Here is a 22934-nt window from a genome sequence, read left to right on the forward strand (position 1 = left end):
CAGTTTTGAGAAACAAAATGGAAATTCTTTAGGTTAGCATCTGAAATGCTAATTTTGAACTTTACTATGGCACTTGTCCAATAGAATCTGTTAAAAATTTTCCTCTAGGTCAGATCTAAGTTGAGAAGAATGAGGTAACTTTAATATGAACCCAGATTGCAATACAGCCTTTCTCTCCAGTGAGTTGCCAAATTCACGATTCCATTTGTATTTGGAATGGGGGAAGCTGAGTTAATATGGATGTTTGCCAATGATAGCAAATACTGGCAAGATAATCTTGTTCCCTGTGCTTAATTATGTGGTTTTCTTATAACGTTTTTCACATATTTGTTGGTACTTACTAGCCTTTCAAGGTGAATTTACATGTTTGCCAGTGTCTCATATATACTTTATTCTTCCTGAAGTTAATCATTTACTGGCAAGTCTCCTGTCTTCCTAAGAAGGCCAGCTAGAATTTTGTATGTGTGTGTTTGTATGTGTGTGTGTGTGTGTGTGTGTGTGTGTGTGTGTGTGTGGTTTGTTATGTGTCTTTATGTGTGTGGGTATCATACACCTTTTATTTAGCTATCCACTTCTATCTCCTTGTGAGGCTTTATAGATTACCCTTCATTATAGGTACCCCTCATAAAGGCTGAGATGTAGGTGTGGTGATCAGTTCTCGGCATCAAACTCCGAGCACTGTGCATGCTCAGCACACAGTTTACTGCTGAGGGGTGCTCCCAGCCTGTCTCATCGTGTGTGCTGTGCTCAGTGTGTCAGGCACTGAGATACAGTAGTGAGAGAAAGAAGGGTCCAGTCTTTTAAAAAGGTACTTACCTGACAGAAGAGAGGTGATGAGTTATGTGTGCACATGTTTAAAAATGGTATCCGGTATTGAGAACTGTAAGAGAGACACAGAATGACAACTGTGTTTGTGACATTTCTACACAGGAGGGTGAGAAAGGTTATTTGAGGCATTGGCTGTTAGGGTTGGTGCAGATAAGGAGGAAAATGAATGAACCATGCAGATGTGCTTTGAGTGAATGTTTCCTTTAGAAGAAACTAAGTGGAGTATTTGATATAAGGAACAGCAAGGAAGCTTAAATGCTGGATCTGGGTGAGATGCAAGAGGAGTGGGAGGTGAGGAGCAGGGTAGCAGAGGACCAGACCACTGAGACTTCTTCATAAGCTATGATTTCGTTTTACTCTGAGACTTGAAGCCATTGGAAAGTCTTAAACAGAAGAATGCTGTGCTTTAGTGCTGGATTTAAAAGCTATCCTTTTTATTGAGGGTGCAAGCAGGGAAAATAAACAATGAAGCTGTTACTTCAGTAGTTCAGGCAAGAGATGATGGGGTCTTGGCTATGGTAGTTACAGTATTAAGAAGTCAGATTCTGGATGCATGGATATATTTATTTATTTCTGATTGTCTAAATGAGATGTGATAGAAAGACAGACATGGATTTTTTTTTTATAACTTTGTTTGTTTTGTTTTTTCAAGACAGGGTTTCTCTGTGTAGCTTTGCGCCTTTCCTGGAACTCACTCTGTAGACCAGGCTGGCCTCGAACTCACAGAGATCTGCCTTCCTCTGTTTCACAGTGCTGGGATTAAAGGCATGAACCACCACCACCTGGCTAGACATGGATTTTTGTCTTAAAATTTTGGCGAGGACCCCGGAAGCACAGGAGTGAAGATGTGGTTAGACCTGCTGTGGAGTGTCTGCTCTGCCATGTTCACTCTTAGGAAAGACGTCGGACCCGACAGTGTTTTAGGCAAGGTCTTCTTCCTCTACTTCTTTTTTTTTTTTTTTTTTTTTTTTTGAGACAGGGTTTCTCTCTGTAGCCCTGGCTGTCCTGGAGTTCATTCTGTAGACCAGGCTGGCCTCGAACCCAGAGATCCTCTTGCCTCGGCCTCCTGAGTACTGAGATTAATAGGAAGTAACTAAGGTCTTTTTGAAGCACCTCTGCCTGGCTAATGGATCAAAGCCAGGGTTTTCAGGCTTATAGAAGACATCTTCTTCAGGCTACCCCATTTCTTCCTTAGTTCCCCTATCTTAATAAACTGTGCAGGCATATACTGGTATTATGATCAATCCACATGAGTCTATTAAATGGGTAACAGAATTTATTAAGATATAAATTGGGGAAGTACACTCATGAATACAGAATGGAGTAGACAGCTGAAGTCGTCCTCTGATCTGACTGGGAGCGAATCCACCTCACAGGCAGGAACGGTGACCCTTCTCCCTTCCCTTATAAGAGGTCATGTACAATGGCAGGAAGTACGGCCTCCTTCCGGCCCTATAGCCCAAGGTCATGGGCGGAGCAAATACCACTGCATTTCCCCCTTTTGTCTAAATAAGAAGGTTCTAAACTTAATGCAAACTATATACAACAAGAATGATTATCAAGTATTGTCCAGGAAATACAAAGGGTAATAACATAAACAAAAATGGAACTGCAACCAACAAGAATAACATCAAACAAGAACGACATGCTTAATGTCTAGAACAGGGGTAAATGGCAGATTACAGAGATTACTCCAATAGCTGTCCTATCTTGAAGATACTAACTCTAGTGCTAATATGTTCTTGCTAAGATACGAGAAAATGGTAACTGTATCTAGTTCTCAACTCCATCAAAGACCGGAGAAGGAACATAATAATACCTGAGAAAACAGAAAGTTCAAGCAAGTACTTTCTGAAATTCTTGTGAGAATAGACAGAGGCAGCTGGCATCCTGGACAGTCACCTGCAGTTTCTCAGCATTGTTGGGGCATCCAATTTGGCTACAGACCTAGAATATTTGACAGACCATTTTCAGAAGCAAGAATTTTGAAAGACCATCTTACCCTGTCTGGGCAGAGTTCAGTAGTCACTTTTCCTTGTGTCTTGCTTGTCTGGAAAGGACAATGTTCATACTGTCAGCAGTTGAGGCAAGGGCAGTTTTTTGCCCAGCAAGCCATTTTGCCAAGAAGAAGACAAACTTCCATACAGAAATGTCTTAGAAGCCCAACATTCTCTTAGGATCAGATCAGTGCTGCCAGGAGCAATCATGTCTCACATCAACAGACTTCTAAATTATCAAAACATTTAAATGCCATATTCTCTAGGTCTATGAAGTGTTTGAAGATTACCTATCCATTGATATATGTTTCTGTAAATCTGGAGAACCTAACTAACATAACTATAGAAATGACAAGCATGGGTGACTATAGCTCTGTAAGTCTTCTCTACCTAAATAACTTAAGGACTAAGGCTTCACATTAACAAGGTAAACAGTCTGTAAGCAGATGTACCATATAAGGACAATGATCTCAAAATTGTGACAATGCATAAAATATCTTAAACAGAGGTAGAAGTGTATAGTGCAGTATGCAATATGATAACAATATCCTTAATATGTATCAATATTTAAATATCCTAAACAGAGGTAGAACACACATACAGTATGATAAATATAATATTACACTTGTATTCAAAATATTTCAAACAGGAGTAGGAAATGTATACAACAAATATAGTTTTGTATTTGTATCAATATACAAATTATCTTAAATAGGAATATAAGAATAGTTAGTTTACATTTGTATCAGTATATGAGACTCCATATCAGTGCAAATTATCCAAGACTGATAGTTTGCTAAATCAGTTTACTAGTAGATACAATAATCTGCCTTAATATACTGTACCTATCCATTCCCTTTTTTCTTTTCTAAAGGAGAATATTGAGTCTAAATTTTATTGTTCTACTCCCAACCCTATAACCATCCATCCATAACACTGAGAAAAATGAAACCTTTGGGAGAGGGTCATCATTTTCTTAGAATTGTTTTCCATTGTTTAGGGGGTGACGGTATCTCTGTGGGGTCCTGTAAGAAAGCTTAATCAGGTTCTAATAGGGCTAGCCTTAGAGTCTGCAGCCAGTAGTAATGGATAAAATTTTCTGAGATTCTGGCTAGAAGTGTAGTATAATGGACCATCTCATCTTAGAACTGTCCTGAAGAGTTTTCAGTCCAAAACTGATCATTGAATAATGTTCTTAGATGTAATGGCGTCATTCTGTGCTGAGTAGAGTCATTGTTGTGGGGCCCTGTCTTCCTTCCGGAGACTTCAAAGATTGCTGTTGGGAAGACTTATTTTTCACTGGGGAAAACTTGAACATCATTAGTATCAAAATGGAAAGTTTGGATTTAAAGATGACATGACATGTAAGGAAGGAAAGATTCCGAGAAATCAAGAATAAGCATGGAGAGAAATAGAATCTTGATAACAATGGTCCTTAGATTATTGGTTTTCTTCTGTCTCACACCAGGCGGCTCTTCTGATATGAGACAGAATCTCTTAATTTTTTCTTTTAACAATATGCTTGGATTTAGAGAAGGAGATAGCCACATTCCAACTCCAAAGCCAGCTTGATTTATAATTGAATCAGGACCACAACTATTCTAGAGTTAAAGAGATATAGATGTTAGGCAGTAAGATATTACCCTGTGGAGTAGTATATTGGTACCAGTAGGTCCTTCCTTTATGCTGTAGAGGTCTAGGTGTCCAAGGCCTTATGATTTCTTGAAGATGGGTATTTCTATTATCCTGTAAAGACAAAAAACAGAACCCTGCCCTGACTCTTGTTTGTTGAGTTTTCCTTGGTGGCTCAGCAGTTAAGAACACTGACTGATGTTCCAGAGGACCGGGGTTCAATTCCCAGGCCATCCAGAATCTGATCATGCCAGAACAATAAACAAACGAATGAATGAATGAATGAATGAATGAATGAGTGAATAAATAAATGAAGAAGGAAACATGTGACCTCTTTCTCCTCTCATTTCTTCTCTCCGTATGTCTGTTTGGATTTCCCACCTACCTCTAAGCTGCTTTGTCATAGGCCAATGTAACTTTATTTATCAACCAATCAGATCAACATATATTCACAGCATACAGAAAGACATCCCACAGCACACTGGAGTAACTCTTAAATTAGTTCATTTTCTGAGCAGATAATGTGAGCATTCTCTTCTTCCTCACAGCTATAAAATAAGCTTATTGGCCTCACATTATCCCTTCCATCTTGCCTGAGAATTTGCCAAATAGATACATTTGGAGCTATAGTGACATCAGCTGTTTGAAGCTCATGCTTAGGCCTCATTGGCTTGCCTTTCTGTTACTGAACTTGGATGAACTCAGCAATGGAAAGTTTGATGTGGCATAGGAAGGAGGGAACGTTACAAAGGAGAGAAAAATGGAGCTTGAGACCTTTCTCGAAGGGTAGCCAGCACCAAGAGCCAATGTTTGGAGGCTGGTAGAGATGGGACTGGGAGAGAGCAAAGGGAAGTTAAGGGGTGGAAATTCTGCCTGTCTCCCCCCGCCCCAGATTTGCCTTTCTTTGTTGTCTTTCTTGATTATTTTCTGGTTGGGGTAGATGTGTGCGTAGGTGTGTTGGGGAAAGAAAGGGTCAAGGGAAGTCAGAGGGAGATGGAGGAAGAGGAGAAAATAGAAATACTTTGTACCTAACCATTGACTAACACTAAGGCCCAGGCAGTCCACCTGTCTTGACTATAGGTACTGCATTTGCTAGTGGCAAAGCCAAGACTGTTGGTCTTGTATCTCATGTTACTCAGAGCCTTAACAGTCTCCTCAGGAGTTTGTTTTTGTTTTTTGTTTTTTGTTTTTTTTTTTGTTTTTTTTTTTTCTTATTTCCAGTCTTTCCACTATCCCAAGATGCCTCCATCCAGCTACTTCCTTGGACTTAGAGTTGAACTGATTATCATCTAAGGCTACTTAATTTTCCCTTGTATTCCATCCTGTGAGCTCAACAGGGATGTACTTCCTTCCAAGTCTGCCTTAGACTTTGTTGTGTTTCTTGGAACCATTTTCTTTTAATCTCTCTCTCTCTCTCTCTCTCTCTCTCGCTCTCTCTCGCTCTCTCTCGCTCTCTCTCGCTCTCTCTCGCTCTCGCTCTCTCGCTCTCGCTCTCGCTCTCGCTCTCTCTCTCGCTCTCTCTCGCTCTCCCTCGTTCTCCCTCGCTTTCTCGCTCTCCCTCGCTTTCTCGCTCTCTCTCTTTTGAGGGATATTCTAGCAATATACCAACTCTAGATCAATGATCCCATATTGATAATTAAAGGACCTATGGCTTATTAAACATCTTAAAACAGACAAGTTACATATTATGGTCTTCCAGCTCTTAAAGAGATATTGCTGGCCCTCCATGTAGCTGCTGCTGCTGTTGTTACAGCTCTGATACACACCCCAGATGCAGCCTCGCTGACAGCTGAATCCTCATGCAGCATCTTATGCTCTGCAAGGTTTTACCTTTCCCACTGCACCAGCTTCCTCCAAACAAAGCTGCTAAACTGCAATTCAATAGCTATGAAGACAGACTCCACCCAGACCTTGAGCTTTGTTCCAGGACAGACTGTTGGCAATCCTGTCACACATTCCTCTTTCCTTCCTTTACTTCTGAGTCTTACAACACCTCAGCATTTCAATTTAGTGTCTCCTCAGTCATGTAAGGTCTTGTCTCTCGACTCAGAGCAAATACTAGAGACTACCAGCTCTCTGCCATTTCTGCTGCTTAATCTAGGCCAGCTCCTTGATATGCTGCCTCTACAGAGAGCTGGCTGTCTAGAAGTGCGTTCTCTCCTCTCTGGAGGCTGCACTCCTCAGGTTGCTTTTGAGGCCTTTCTCCTTGCCTTGTAGACAAGGATGTTTTCATGCACTTACCTCCCTAGTGTCTGCCTCTTGGTCACTCTTTTTTAAGAAAGGAAACAAATACTGAATTAGAGCTCCACTCTTACAACCCCATTTAACCTTAATTACCTCTTTAAAGATCCATTCTGTAAATCTGGTAAGATTGGGGGAGTAGGGATTGATTGATAATTAGTACTGGCCAACTTGTCAGGCTCTAGAATCACCTAAGTGACAGATCTCTGGACACACCAGTGAGAGAGTTTCTAGATTAGATTGATTGAGTAGGAAGATCCACTTTAAATATGAAAAGCACCTGCCTTAGTTAAGGTTTCTGTTGCTGTGAAGAGACACTATGACCATGGCAATGCTTATAAAGGAAAACATTTAATTGAGGTGGCAGTTTTAGTTCAGAAGGTCAGTCTATTATCATCATGGTGAGGTGCATGGTGGCAGGTAGACATGGTGCTGGCTACTTCTTGACCAGAAGGCAACAGGAACTGTCTCACTGGACATGGCTTGAGCATATATGAGACCTCAAAGCCTGCCTCCACAGTGACGCACTTCCTCCAACAAGACCACACCTACTCCAACAAAGCCACACCTCCTAATAGTGCCACTCCCTTCAAGTTTATGGGCGCCACTTACATTCAAACTACCGCAGCACCCTTCCAGGAGCTGGAATTACGGACGTAATTACAAGGAGAAGCAAGCTGAGCACTGGCACTGGTCTCTGCGTGGTGACTGTGGACACACTGTCACCAGCTGCCCCCACTCCTGTCGTGCCTTCGCTGGTGGTGACTGCTTCCCTCCAACTGTAAGCAGAAACAAACCCTCCTGCCGCGAGTTGCTTCTTGTCAGGGACTTGGTCAAAGCGACAGTGGAGAGAAGAGGGACCTGGGAGGGACAGAATCCAGTTCTGCAGTTAATACCTGTACCTTTCCAGCTCCCTCTCTTCACCATTTTGTTTGGTTTTGTGTTTGCTTTCTTTCCTTACTTTCTCTATCTTTGTTCATTTTCTTCTCCTTTCTTTCATTTCTTCCTTCATGACACCCTCTGTTGAGCAGCGTTTCTCAACCTGTGGGTTGTGACCCATCTGGGGCCAAATGACCCTTTCACAGGAGTAGCCGAAGAGTCAGAAAACACAGATATTTACATTACAGTTCATAGCAGTAGCAAAATTACAGTTATGAAGTAGCAATGAAACTATTCTTTTTTGGGGGGTCACCACAACATGAGGAAATGTATCAAAGAGTCACAGCATTAGGAAGGTTGAGAACCACTGGTATAGAGGAAGTGATTCCCTTTTCCCTGTCCAAATCAGACCTCTCAGTGGTCAGTACCCTGTTCTTCTTTTTGTGTTCTTGCAGTATTACTTTATCTTACATTCATTCTCTCCCCTTAGTTTTCCAGTCTCTTCTCCATGGATTCCTTTTTAGCAGCTTGTGAGCAAGCTACTATTGCCATGTGATGCAAAAATCATACTTTTTACAAAGCAGATCACAGTGTTAATGCTATAAAAGTCATCTTGATTTTAAAGAGGGATGTAGTTTAGTCTTCTGCAATTTCAGAGTAATCTTTATTCTTAATTTGATAAAAAATATTTCTGCTTTACTTTTAAAAGTGTACTAAAACTGTCAATAGAAATGTAATACATTATAATACAAAACACATTCGTCTCTATCTTCTGAGATATAAAATGTGTTAATTATTTAAGCTGTTGTATGCATTTCTCTTTTAAGATACAAAAACCTCTATTGTTATATTTTAAGTAGGCTCTCAATAGTTTCTTTCTTTTTAATGGATTGCTGATTCTGTCACGGTAAATTGTTGCTGAAGTCCTTGCTTGTGCTTTCAGCAGACGATAGTTGTTACAGTATTAAATTTGTACCCTTCCTTCCCCCTGGAAAGCCATGTATTGCTGTAGAGCTCTCGGAAGTTCACATAGTGTGAGTGGGCAACAGTGTAATCCATATCCATATAGTCATTTGAAACCTTAGCTACTTCTGTTTAGTGTTTAATTTATTATATTCAGTGGCTAGTAGAATTATGCAAAATAAAAGTCTAACATTTTTGTATTCAGTTCTGACTGTGACATTTTTTTCTTAGCCACCGGTATACTTTATTGACAACAGTTTTGTCTCCTAAGTGTGTACAATATGAATCACTCAGCTGTATTAAACTTAGTGAGGAATTGCCAATCTGGGACTAGCTGTATAAATGCAGTGTTCTGTTTAGGGTCATAGTGCTGAACAGCTGTGAGCCTCCTCTACAAGAACAGAGAAACTGGGTTGGTAGGAAGGGTGGGTACTACCACTTTAATCAGTATAGTCCACCATATTTTAATAGGCTAAAATAAAAACAAAAAACCAAAACTAAAAGACTAATGCAGCACAATATGATGTTGAATAACTTCACAGAGTAAAGAGTGTTTCTTTAATTTGATAAAGAATGTACAAAAGCTTGATGGTGACAGACAGAACATTTCTCTACACTGTCAGGAGCAAGAAGGAGGTCTGCTGTCACCATTTTATTCAGTACAGTGTAGGAAATCCTGATCAGCAGAAAAGACAAGTAAAGACACACAGTGGAAAAGAAACAATGAAACTGCCCTTCATTCCACAGATCTGCACAACAGGAAGGCATGCACAGAGGAAGTAGAGGATGCAAGTAAGCATGCTAAAGTCCATTGCATTTCTCTGTCTTTTAGCCAAGAACATGTGGATATCAATGATAGAAAAGCAGTAACACTTAACATCACTTAGAACAGCTATTTAAATAAACTTCACCACCCTTTTTGATTTTTTTTTTTTCACTTCAATTTTGGTAAAGGTTTAGCAATTGTTTTGTTCTTTGAAAATAACTTTTCCCCCATTGGTTTTCCATCTACTTTCCTATTTTAAATTTCATTGGTTTGTACTTTTATTGTTATCTTTGTTGACTTTATCTTTGCTTACTTTACTTTGCTCTTCTGTTTCCGAGTTCTTATGGTATAAGCATGATTATTGATATGAGACTACTGCCCCTTCTGATATGGGCATTTCGTGTTACAAGTGTCCCTCTCAGAACTGCTTCAGTAAATCTGGTGTTTTGCATTTTTATTTTCCTTCAGTTCAGCGCTTTTACATTGTTACCTTAGGCTTCTTCTTTTGATCCATGGAGTATTTAGAAATTTTCTCTGTAGTTCCCAAGTGTTGGGTCTTCTGGTCATGTTTCTGTTAAGCTATCTAGTTTGATTACAGTGTGACTGAAACTGTGATTTCAGTTCTTTTAACCTTGTTGGTGTGTGCTGTGTCTTCAGGATGTGATCTTGGTATCTGAGCTCTTAGCTTGAAGAGAACGCCAGCCCTCTTGAGTGGACTCTGAGTGGCTGCACTGTTCTGGGAGGTGATGGAGTTGAGGTTTCCTGTGTCTGTCCTGGCTTTCAGCAGTTGCTCTTCCTGTTAGGAGAGGGTGTTGAGGTCTATTCACTGTCACTGTGCTTTGTCTGTTTTTCAATGTTTAGATTTATTTCATCCTTTTGTTTTCTGTATTTTTCTTAGTTTTTTAGTTTCTGTTTTCTTTTCTCCCCTTCCTGTGGGTTACTTGAATGTATTTTTGAGTTCCATTTTGGTTTATCCATAACGAAATATTAGTTTATCTCTTTTATTAGCTTGGGTGAAGTATAAAACCCTAATTTCTCTTTTGTTTTCTTACTTTCTCCCATGCATTAATTATTTCTTCTACATGCATTAAATTGTTGATGAGGCCGGGCGGTGGTGGCACACGCCTTTAATCCCAGCACTCGGGAGGCAGAGCCAGGCGGATCTCTGTGAGTTTGAGGCCAGCCTGGGCTACCAAGTGAGTTCCAGGTAAGGCACAAAGCTACACAGAGAAACACTTTCTCGAAAAACAAAAAAAATAAAATAAAATAAAATAAAATAAATTGTTGATGAAACTAAAAATAATTTCCAAAACTCAAGTAGAAGAAAAATCTATTGTACTTAGCCTGTTTTTAAAATCTGTATTCTACTCTCCTTCCTGGTAGCCCACATTTTCTAATGTCCTATTTTTGTTTATTCAGAAAACTTGCTTCAGACTTCTGTTGGGATAGAGTTGTGATGTTCTCTGCTGTCTCCTTTCACCCTAGAATGTTTTGATTTCCTGGGCGTGGGTGAAGGGTGATCTCCCTGCCTGCTGTGACCGTGCTGGCGGTTCCTTTAGATGTCACTTCCTGTCACTCTGACATGCATGGCTTCTGATGAGAAGTCTGCTGTCATTTTACTCGGCTTTAAAGTGTTATTTTTGTGTATAGTCAAGCTTTTTTTTTTGCCCTCAATCTTTGCTTTTCTGAAATTTAATTAATATATTTTTTGTGTGAATGTCTTTTGTTCTGTCTTATGGTTTGTACATTCTCTTGACTCTAAAGACTTATAGTCTGCCAAATACTGGAAGTTCCTAGCCAACTTTTAAAGTTGTGTCTGTTCTTTGACAGTCTCATCCAGGCGTGCGATGCGTTCTGATAATTTGCCCCCACTTTTTATCTCCCACTCCCCTCCTGTCAGCCCCGCAGCCACTTCCCTAAGACTCCTTTTCCCGCCGGCCTGGCTCTTTGTTTGCCTTTGTGGCCCACTGCACTTAACCACTGGGTCACCATGTGTCTGGAGCTAAAATCAGCCTGATGAGGTCACTAGGAGACAGAGAACTGAAGACAAGGACTGTGCCTCCCCTAGACTCCAGCAGCAGCAGTAGAGGGGAGGCATGGGGTGCTGCAGTCCCCTCTGACCTCAGGCTGACTGCTGCTGGGTCCAGGCTTGCGCAGGTGTCGTGCAGCCACCTGGGTCTGTTGTGAGATGAATTGCAGTGCAAGCTGTTGTGTTTTTCAAATATATTTCAGCGTTTTCTACAACTCCAGAAACATGAATGGTGGATGTTTGACTTGGTCCTAGAGAAGTCCGTGGGACTCTCTGTCCATCTCTCCCTTCAAGCTCCCCAACCTTACCCCCCATGCATCCAAGTCAGTTTTTCCTAAGTTGTTCATATAGAATACATATTATTCTGTTGTTCTGTCTTCTAGCTCACTGATGCTTCCAGGCTGATGTTAAAGCCGGATATTGGGCTTTTTATTTTGGCTGTTTTACTTTTCACTTCTACATTTCCATTTAGCTCTTTTTTTAAATGCCAAGCTTGGCAGCAAATGCCCTTATCTGCTGAGCCGTCTTGTGGACTCCTCAACCTTTTTTTTTTTTTTTTAATCATTGTTACCTGAAGACTCTTCTTCTGTTTCTCATTAACACCTCTGTTAACACCTGCTGTCTTCTGTCAGTTACGCTGCCATCTTCCTGGTTCCTGATAGGATAAGTAATTGTTAGTTGAAAACTGGACATAAAGTTGTTTTCATTCTCTGAGTCTTATGTGAACTCTATACTAGATAGACTTGTGACATTACTCCAGCTGGGACCAGTAGAGTTTGAACTCCAGATTCCCTACTCAGCCTTTGTTGACACCCAGTGGCAGGAGTGGCTTTTCATTGCTGGCTGGGTGGAGTTGGTTCCTGCTCCTCACAGACTCCATTGCTTGGTGACTGTTTTACTGTTGGGTGATAGTGAAAGTCTTGGTGGTTCTGTTGACCTCCTCAGTAGGGAGAGCAAAGGGCAGATGATTGCTGCCCGGCTAAGGTGGAAGTCCAAGCTCCCATGGTCTCCACTGACAACCCTGGAGTCGGGAGATGTCCGCAGAAGGCGGAAATCTTCAGTCCATACTTGGTCTTGTCTGGTCACTGTGGCAGAAGTCTTGTGCCCTCTTCTGTTTCCTAAGGTGGAATGTAGGCTGTCCCTCAGTCCTTAGGGAATGTGTGGAATGGAACTGTGGGTTCTTGCCACCCGTGCATTCCAGTTGCCTAGAAATCTGTAAGTAAAATTGTACAGTACAGTGAAATGCAAAACTATGTATAACATAGATGTGTAAGTATCCGTTTTCTCTTCAGAAATAACAGAACCAGACTGGGTTTTGTCGATGGAAGCCTGCCCCTGAGTTAGTGTACTTTTGGAATTCTCCCTTTCCTCTGCTTATGACTTCTCAGTCTGTAAAACTGAATGTCTCCCGAATTTGTGCTTGGGGCAGTGGGGTAGGCGTGGGTGCTTTGCCTTCATGCTCTTACTGGGAAAACAGTGATTCACAAAGACATTTTTCGGGTGGTTCTGACATGGAGGCAGTGTTGAGAACTCATGGCCCAGGCTTTGGACTTGGATATTTGCTTATGGTTCATGAGATGTTTTAAAGAAGAATATGGAGTTAGGTATTGCTGCATGATTAATCCCAGCACTTGGGAGGCAGAGCCAGGCGGATCTCTGTGAGTTCGAGGCCAGCCTGGTCTCCAAAAGCGAGTTCCAGGAGAGGCGCAAAGCTACACAGAGAAACCCTGTCTGGAAAAACAAAAAAGAAAAAAAAAGCTGTTTTCACTACATCTTTACTAAGATATAGACCAGAGTGTCCCACAATGAAGCTGAGGAATTATGAGGGACAGGTTGTTTTCCTCTTCCACTTTCGCCTGAATTCCTGCACTTTGCTGTTTCTTTCTGGCCACAGACTTGTATGTGTGTCTTTTTTATGATACACTTTCACATTTTCAGAGGTTCCTTTTTTGGTCTTCACATAATTTTCATCGTGAGGTAATTTTAGTTTTTTTAAATCCTAATTGACATCGATTGTTTGTCAATAGTATTTTGGTAAATTTGGTATGTCTGCTCTTGGACCAGGGTCTCATTTATTGTATGATACTCTTGTTATTCTTAGGACTAGTTGCTGCTTTATTTTCATTCAGTACCTGGAGCTGTTCTGACCTTTGCACGCTCCGTTTCGTGCAGCTCACTGATCCGTTTGGGGTCCCAGGCCTTTAAAGCATCCTCCCTCTTAAATCCTCCAGCTTCTACCAAATACAGCCAGAGGTTCAGTGATGGCTTGGTTACAATGCACTATGTTTTCATATTTGCTGTTTTGATAACTTGATTAACTATCATAGCTTCTGTAATACCCAGTCTCTATACTTTGGTGTTATGACACTTTCTTTTTTAATTTGATGGGATGATTTTATGCCAAATGATAATTTTGAGAGTGGAGGTTCTGTTCCTAGGTGGTAAACCTGGTTCCTGGAGTCTTTGCCCAGGCACTCTGCTTTAGAAGGCCCATTCAGTCACTTTGCTGTGGCCATTCTACATCCTTCCATGGGATCCTGCTCTTCGTGCTAAGATCTCAGTCTGAATGTCCTTGAATTTGCTCATCTGTCCAGGGCTGCCCTTGTGATGGTGACTACATCAGGCCTGTGCGTCCAGAGCAGCTCTTGCTGCAAAGGCTGGCATGTGGTAGGAGCAGTGGGATTGTTAGGACATGAGGATCAGCATAGTGTAGCAGGGAGGCAGAGGGGGAGTAAGCGGGTGACTCATTTTCTTACCCATGACCCGCAGATGGAAAAGGGAAGCCTGATAATAGGTGTGGGTTCACCTTCACTGTGGACTGACTTTCTTCCATTCTGGTAAAACGAAGGTAGGCATTGTGATTCCCTGTGCCCTCTGGTCTGTTAACAGTACTTCATAGTCTTGAACTTGTCCTAGAAAATTCCCAGGTGATACAGAAGCTGCTAGTGACTAGGATCCATTTGTTTCTCTGGTCTCCTGGTTACAATATTGTGACAGTTCATGACTCTTTACACCCATCTCTTTAGCACATAATTTAGATTTGTCTTAAAGTAAAGGCATTTGCTTTCAGGTTTCCTGTGTTTTCTGTAACTTAGAAATCAGACCTAGTGTGACTTCAGGGGAGAGATGACTAGTATTAACATATGAGAGTGGTTGGTTAGTGGAAAAAGACTAGAAGCTCTTCCTCATGTGAGCCTCATCTGAGGAAAAGCCCAGCCGCACAACCGGGAGAAGTTCTAAGTCAATGTCAATGTCTTCTAAAGGACCATATGCCTAATGGCCTGGCACTGTGGAGCATTATTGTCCCTTAGCTCGAGAGTCTGCTCCTGTTCCTCCTAGTTCTTTCCCTTTTTAAAATAAGCCACTTCTGTTTCTGTTTCTGTTTCTGTCCTGGTGCATTCCTATCTTGGCACACTGAGCCTGAAATCAGGTGTCCTCTGAAGCCATATCCTGGCCAGGCACCATGCTCAGCCTTTCTTTTTTCCGTTTCCACCTCTTTTTCTCTCTTCTGGATGCCAGTAAGAAGGGTGAGCATGCTTCCCTCCACATTCTTGGCTTTCTTCATGTTTCTCTGACCTCTGTGCCTACCCGAAAAGTATAACTTTCTTTCCATCTTTCTCTTCCTGGAAGGTTGAATTTTCAGCTTATCTGCTCTGATGATTTTCTCTTAAACAATAATAAAATTCTTCCTAAGATTCCTTTTCAGACTTAGAATCCTCAGAAGAGAACCTGCCTTTCCATAATAACTGTGGGGCTGTCCAGTAGAATGTTCTCTGATAATACAGAGGTTACGTTCAGCACGGTAGCTGCTATCCACAAGTAGCCAGAGTCCCCAGTGCACCCCTTTTCTTTAGATTACTTTCTGGGCAGGCAGACTGGTGTTTCCTGGCCTGCTGAATGATTACGGACGTCCCTCTGATTAGAGATGGAACACCTCTTGAGTTTCTGGTACCAGTGCTTTACTTAGTGTGCACTGTGGAAACTGCGGAGTAAGAAGGAGGTCTGCTTCTTACCTTTTTCACATTTGCATTTGCATTTTCTTTCAAAGTAGCACATTAATATTTGCATGGCTAGATCTTTACAGCTGGACTGCTGACATCTTTGTGCACAAAGAAGAACTAGATCCAGCTGTCTCACTTGTATGAAAACGAAACACTGGCGCTGCAGTCAGGTGGCCTGGGTTTCCGACTGAGGTCCAGTTTTAACTTCATTTATTGTTTGTTCGTTTTAGTATTTTTGAAAAGAAGTTATTACTGCATTTTCTTTTTAAAAATACCATTTCTGTTTGACTTAGCTTGCTACCCATGTGTTATGTTCACTTAAAAAAGAGCTCTGCTCTTCTTTGTGGTTTTCTAAGGTGCCTTCTCCCTTCCCCTCATTTGCTGGGAAGCCAGCCTCCTGCTCACATGTCCATGACGCATGTTAGCCTGGCATGCTCCCTGCTCCTGTGCATTCACAGATCAGCTGCCTTAGCTCGGATGTAGGGGTGGACTCCTTACACTGAGGTTGTAAACCCATGCAGGACAGCTTCTCAGTGAAGCGTTTTCTACAGGTCCAAGCTCTCTTGGGGTCTAATGCTTGAGATTCTAGGCACGGAGATAGATATTCTGAAGCACATTTATTTTTTGACTTTTTCAGAGTACTTGTGATCAGGGAAATTAAAAACAAAACAAACAAAAAAACCACCCTTTAATGATAGGTTCAGTATGTAGTTAAGCAATATATTGTATAGAAACAAGCAAAGAATAATCATATAATTTATTGTACTAACATTCTTCAATCAAATGGTGTTAGAGATAAGATAAATTATATGGCTCTAATGTGTGTCTGTGTTATTTGGTTGGTGGCAGGGATGTCGAAGACTAGCCACTGATTATCAACACTTTCTACAACAAGGGCTTATGACTTAATCAACTTACACAAAACCCAGAGATTCTTACGAGCATCCTCATGGTTGATTGAACCCAGTAAAGACTGAGAAAAATCTACTAGTGTGTTATTGGTTTTCTAAAAAGTCAAAGACAGAAATAAAAGATATAGTGGTTTTCCTGGAGACATTTTGATAGACTTATTTATTTGAACTGTATGCCCAATGTTCATGTTTGCTTCGTGCTTGTTTGTAAGTTTGATGTGACATTTATATTCACTTTATGATAGTACTGGGTAAATAAGAGTTAGAGTTAAGCTTTTTATCCTTGTGTTTCTAATAGCTACTGCCAGGTGAGCCTTATATGTTAAGATTATCTGATGATAAGGCTGCAACTTATTGGCTCAAAGTTCAAAGGAGAGCATTAGCTTCAAGGACATAAATCACTGGGTTGTTATCTGCTAATTTGTAACAGCACAGCAGGGAACAACGTTTATCTAGACAATCTAGTATCTGCCTGCAGTTTGAGGCTGAGGTCAGCTCTGTGGGCTGAGGCCTTTGAACAGTTCTGCAAAGAAGAGGCTCAGATTTGTTATTTTCCCTCTAACATGAACAGGTGATTCACTGTCTTTTCTGAAGCTGCTGTTTATTTTGTCCAGTCTCAAAGCCTCACTAGAGTCTAATATAACTATGAAGTCACTTGTTATTTAGAGGCAGAATTTCATGGTGTTTGTTTTGTGTGTCCATTAATTTTTCTCTACAAGTTGACTGTGATTTCTGTGGGTTCCAGATAGTCTTTTAAAATTTGTAATAGCAAATCTTACAAAGTCACATACTTAAAGGGACCATTAGGGGAAGTTGATGATTGACTGACCAAGTGAAAAGGCCTTGCAAAGAGGAAGACATAAATGTCCTGTTTAAGTCAGCCTAATTCCAAGACATTCTTACCTTATAGGAAAGCTTGACATTGTCTAAACAAATAACCCCACTGTTATTGCTTGGCCAGTGACCTATCTGTTCATTACTTCTGAATCACAATGTCAGCTAACTAAACAGAAATGACCGTATAAACATTTGATTATGTGTGTTTATTTGGCTTTGCAATACTGACTACACTGCTTTTGAGGAATCATCACAAGTGTAATGTGACATAAGATATGTAAGAATGTTCACATTTGTTAAAGGATAGGCCTTTTTTATATTGCTTTCATTTCTTTTATGTGTATGAGCATTTTGCCTGCCTGTATATATCTGCACCATGTGTATGTCTGGTGCCCATGGACGTCTGATTCTCTAGGACTAGAGTTACAGTCCATTGTGAGCCACCATGTGGGTGCTGGGACTTTTACATGGGCCCCCTGCAAGAATTAAATTCTGAGCCATGTCTCCAGTCCCAGCTTTACCATTTCTGAGGGTGCCCTTCTGTTGACTCTGCCCTCTCTCCTTCCTTCCCCCTTTCCTCTCTCTAGTAGCTATCCTGGTGAGGTCAAAGTACTGCATCTTAGTGGTTGGCTTTGCCTTTTCCTAATGACTATTGATGAATGTCTTCCATGTGCTTATTAGCATTTTTGTTTCTTCTTTGCAGAAATGTTTAAGTCCTTTACTTTAAAATTGATCTTTTATGCTTTCCAGCTTCCACTTGTCTCTCTGTAAGTCTTTCCTCTGGACTGCCTTTTAGCTCTTGGGATGGTGTCCTTTGATGCACAAAGCCTTAAGTTTCTGTCAAGTCCACCTTACTTAGTTTTTCTTTTATTGCCTGAACTTTTGTTCCATACAAGAAGTCGTTGCCAAATTAATTGTCATGACATTTTCCTCATATGTTTCCTTCTTACAGTTTTATGGTTTTAGCGCTCAGGGCTAAGTCCTTGATAATTGTGAATTTCATTGTAGCCTGAACTTCATTTCTTTCTCATGTGCATAACTAGTCTCCCTGATGCTGTTTGCTGAGAAGATGCTGATGTCAGTACTCTTTCTCATGGCTGACTAACTTCAGTTTAACTGTTACAGTTGGGACTGCAGTAAGTCTAAGCCCTCTCTTCTGCCGCCCACTCACTGCCTTCCAAAGCTTGTTCATGCTTTCTTCCCGCCAAGGAGGAAAGACTTGGCAGATCTGCTTACTGACTGTAGTAGCATCACCATTTGGCATGTCTTATATCTTCTTAGATGGATTTTCATTTTAGATTTAATAATCAGCTTTGCTTGTTGAAAACTAGAAGCATTATGGTGCTTTTCTGATGTTTTAAATGTCAGCCTTGTTTGTAAATCTGCAATTTTATTTTTAACTCTTAACTTGTCTAAACTTTAGGTTATTATTCTGTAAAATGAAAGGGTTGAAGTAAATATCCTGTTGTATATCTTCTACTGTGAATGATTTCAAGACACTTATATATGCCTTTTTGCCAATTAATAAAAATTCAGAGGACAGTAGAAGTTCTGTCTTATGTAAGGAATACATTAAAATTGATATAGTAGAATGTTATCTGTATAACTCTGTAGTTGTGATCTTTTTCCCATATATGGACAGAAGTTTTGCCATAAATATTTTTAATTCTCTTTAATAATAAAATGTTATAATTTATAGTATTACTACCCCTGTCTTTTTTATGCATAAAAGAAAATGGGCATAACTTAATACACATTAAATTTGCATATAAAAGAAGAGGCCCATCTAAAGCCAGATGGCAAGGTGTAGAGATGCATTCTCAAAAGGGAAAGAACTCTCAGACTTAGAAAGGGAGAATTTTAGGGTGCTGCCTGTCAATTTCTCTCTGTTTAACAGGCCCATGATTATATGCTGAATGTGGATATTTATAGTTGTTAAAAGGCCTTCTGTCATCTCATCTATGGTGTTAATTGTATAATTATATAAATTTACATACTAAATATGAGTAGTTATTACCAGTTATAATTCATTTTATTTCACAAAATTTTTGTTACTGCTGTTTGCCTCTTGTCCTTTTATAGCATGTAGGGCATGCTATAAATAATATATAGCATGTGTTATTATTTATTGAGTATATTACACGTTTGTTTCAGTTTGGTTTCATTTTCTGGCATAGAACTTGGAAGCAATGGCTAACAGGCTGTGAGAAGGAAACTTTTTATAGCTTTTCAATTTGGAACTATCTGAATGTATTATTGTAGCTGTTAAATATTTAGCACTTAACCTATTTCTGATGAATTGAAGTATTATATTTTAAAACCTTTTCATTTAGAATCTTGACAATCTAGTATTCAAATCACAGTAGTAATTTTGTTTATGCTTAAATGATTTGGTAAAAGATGCAGATTAGATTACTGCTGGCCTTTTAAAACTGAAATAGGAAGTAAGTCTGGCGCACACACAGTAGCAAGATTTGGAAATGTGTCTTTGAAAGGGGATGTCTTTGGTAAAAGGCTATAAATGTGTCTCCTTTGGAGGTAGATTCAAAAATCATGATAAAATAAATGATGTGCTCAGTGAGCTACTGTTCAAGTAGCAGGAGCTAATGGGAAGTGATTACATTAGCAGCAGATGGACTTGGTTCCTGAATTGCAATCTCATGGGGATTCCTGTACTTATTTTTGAGATTTAGAATCTGACGAGAAGATAGGAACTTACTTCTTTGGTTGTTCTCCGGGTTCTTACTGTGTCTTTTGGATGTTTTATCTGCACCAGGCTATTTTTATGATTCCCACAAACCCGCCACCAACATTCAGGAAGCCTGAGCTCTGGTCTGACGACTTCACCGATTTTGTTAAGAAGTGCTTAGTGAAGAGTCCTGAGCAGAGAGCCACGGCAACGCAGCTGTTACAGGTCAGTGCCGACACAGAGGGATGACTTCTGCAGCTTCCCGATGCTGGCCAGCCAGCGCTGCAGTCTCTTGACCTCCCTCTAAAGACTTGAACTGTGCATTGGGGTGCATGTGTTGAGCTCCTCTGCATTTTCTTTGTCTTACGTCTCTTCCCAGTTCATGTTCTTGCTTTTTCCATTCTCTCCTCCCTGGAGTTCTTGTCTCTGCAGGTTTATTTCTAAAGGCTTTTCATGGACTCGGCCTCTCTCCCTGGAGTTCTTGTCTCTGCAGGTTTATTTCTAAAGGCTTTCCATGGACTCGGCCTCTCTCCCTGGACTTTGTGCTCCTCCAATATATGTAATATACGTAAATCCAAGATCCCTGAACTCCTTGAAAATATTACATCTTATAAACACTAGTTACAAGATCACCTAAGGGAAGTTTTAGTATCCCTACTATAAATAAACTTTGTATCCAGAACACCAAGAGGCTTTTTAAAAATCTATGAAATTTAAAGCAAAAAGAAATAACATAATGAATACTTGTAGTAAGTAAGTTTGTGGAACTTTTTTTCCTCAACAGAATTGCCTCAGAACTCTCAACTAATAAGTGGGCTTCACAGTGTGTCTACAGTATGCCTCACAGTGTGTCTCTCATTAACAAATTTGATAATTTTCAGATACTTCTTACTGTTAAAGGACAAGCAACAGTTCCTGTAAAAAAAAAAAACAAAACAAAAATCCCTGAGCTACTATTAAAAATAAAATAAAATTGATTGAAGGCTCCATAAAATGCTCTGTAATGTTTATATTTTTTGAAAATTATACATATGGCTCATTCTTCATGAAGTCAGTATTGCAGTATCTATTTTTAAAAATATGTATATACTTTGTAACAGCAATTTCATTTTAACAGTTTGTTCTGAAATATTAACCCTGTGTGAAATTATATATTAATGTGGTCCATCAAAAGGAGTTATTAGGAAACACACACACACACACACACACACACACACACACACACACACGTGCCATAAAGACAACTAGTTATTCAGCGACTCCTTGGGCAGGTCATTGTAAGGGTAAGAGGCAGGAATGGGATGCAGATTTTTTTTGAGTTTTGAGTTATGTTCAAATATTATTTTAAAAATTAATTAGTTAATGATTAAGATGGCAAATTTGGGCCAATGAGATAACTCTCAGTATGTAAGGGCATGTGCGGGCCAGTGGGACAGCCATGGTGGAAGGAGAGAACAGATTCCCCAAAATTCATTCTCCACATCCCTGTGTGTGCTGCAGCACACCCATGCAATGCCCCCCAGTAAGTAAATTAATTTAGAAATTAAAGGAAGAAGGCTGATGAGGACCCACGTGGTAGAAAGAGAAGACCAACTCTCATAAGTGGTCCCCTAATCTGCACATACTTCACATTAAATAAAAAAAATGTAACAAAATAAAATATTTTTTAAATTAAAAAATTTTAAGAGATAGTAAATTTTATTTAGGTATATTTTTCCATAATAAAAATTGAAAAACAGTTGGGTAAAGCATTTATTTTTAAAGATTATTAACTTTCCAAGAAAATATTAAACAAACAAATCTTGGTGTCCTTATCATAATAAACATGTGGATGATCCAACACAAAAGAAATGATAGAAAGGAAGGTCTGAAAAAAAGCAGAAAAAGTAAAACAAGTGCCTTAAAATCTGATGGTGAAAATGTGTTTGGGGGACTGATCTGTTTTCTTTCAAGATAAACTGATTTATTCCTAGCTTTTCCTTCTAGGGGGAAAAAAATCTTTGTTTTTAAGTTAGAAAGGATGGAAACACTTAAAATATGTCAGTATAAGTCCTTATTTTTGTGGAGAAGGCTATTATAGCCCAGAAAAATTAAATGACTCACTGAAGATACCGTAGTAAGCCGTGATTATTCTGGACAGATTCCATTTGTTCTAGCCCCATTCTTTTCAAAAGATTTTAATTAAGTTTACTTACTGTATGTGGGGTGGGGATATGTGTGAGCCACAGCACACATGTAGAGGTCTAGGGACAACTTGTGGGGCTGGTTCTCTTCTATGTAGGTTCCTGGTCTAAACACTAACACTTACCAGGCCTAAGCCCTTCTCTGCATTCCTCTGACTTTCTGCAGGAATGGTAGGTTAACTGAGCTCTGCCACTGCTTGAGTCCGCCCCGGGCTTGACTGGAACATGGTACTTATGACTCACTCTTACCAGTTGAGGTGAGATGGAGGAGACCTTTATTTTGCTCTCTGACCCTCCATCATGGTATAATTACCTTGGGTATGCCCTCTTTAGTTGACATATCAGTTCTGTAGTACCGCTTTAAAGGTAGAACATTATTGAGGCACTTACAAGAAGAGATATTCCATACTAACCCTGCTTTTGTTCTTTCTGTTTGTCTTCCTTACATCATTTCCCTTGTCTACAGAACTATGTTAACTACACTTTTAGAAGTTTTGGTGATTCTCTTAGTAATATTATGGGCTGGCAGTTCGTTTTCTTGCATCACTTGAGAATATGTAGTTAGGGACCCCATGTGTTCCTGTTGTGGAAGGACCACAGGCAATGTCCATGGGCTCCAGAGACTTAGGAGATGTTTCATTTGGATGTTTACTCCATGCTGTCCACTAATTTCTTCTATTTTGGGGCCAGGTTTGATATAGCTTCTAGAACCTGTTACTTTAAGCCCTCTCCAACAAATTATGAAATTTTTTCAAATATGTTTTCAGCCTCATCTTGTTTCTTATTTATTGACACAGCATCAGATCCTCTATTTCAGTCCAACAGATCCCCAGGGCCCGAGTCTGTCTTACTCCCTCTTTTCTGTACTCCACGTCTTTTCTTGTCTCCTTGTCTAGATCGTGGATTCTTTTCTGTCTTGGTTTTGTTCTTCAACCTATTGATCTAGTTATTTATTTCAGTTACTATATTTTCCAGTTG

The 22934-nt window shown here is 40.0% G+C and overlaps 1 protein-coding gene and 1 long non-coding RNA gene across 4 annotated transcripts in view; one reads left to right on the forward strand and one right to left on the reverse strand.

The window, feature by feature from the left end:
- Stk3 (serine/threonine kinase 3) overlaps nt 1-22934 on the forward strand; it is a 247264-nt gene that overhangs the window by 121393 nt on the left and 102937 nt on the right. The window contains exon 7 of the mRNA XM_059246972.1: nt 19861-19998. Coding sequence (XP_059102955.1) covers nt 19861-19998 — 138 coding nt within the window. The remainder of the gene's footprint in view (nt 1-19860; nt 19999-22934) is intronic.
- Nucleotides 2629-22934, reverse strand: part of LOC131896364 (uncharacterized) — a 34033-nt gene continuing 13727 nt past the window's right edge. Inside the window, exons 2-5 of one of the 3 annotated variants that reach the window (XR_009375441.1) lie at nt 11907-11990; nt 7311-7559; nt 4469-4571; nt 2629-2775 (exon numbers count right to left, since the gene is read on the reverse strand). This is a non-coding gene — a long non-coding RNA (uncharacterized LOC131896364). The other 2 variants (XR_009375440.1, XR_009375442.1) reach the window with 2 other exon arrangements.

This window comes from Peromyscus eremicus, chromosome 20 (genome assembly GCF_949786415.1).
Source record: "Peromyscus eremicus chromosome 20, PerEre_H2_v1, whole genome shotgun sequence".
In the NCBI taxonomy this organism is placed as follows: Eukaryota; Metazoa; Chordata; class Mammalia; order Rodentia; family Cricetidae; genus Peromyscus; species Peromyscus eremicus.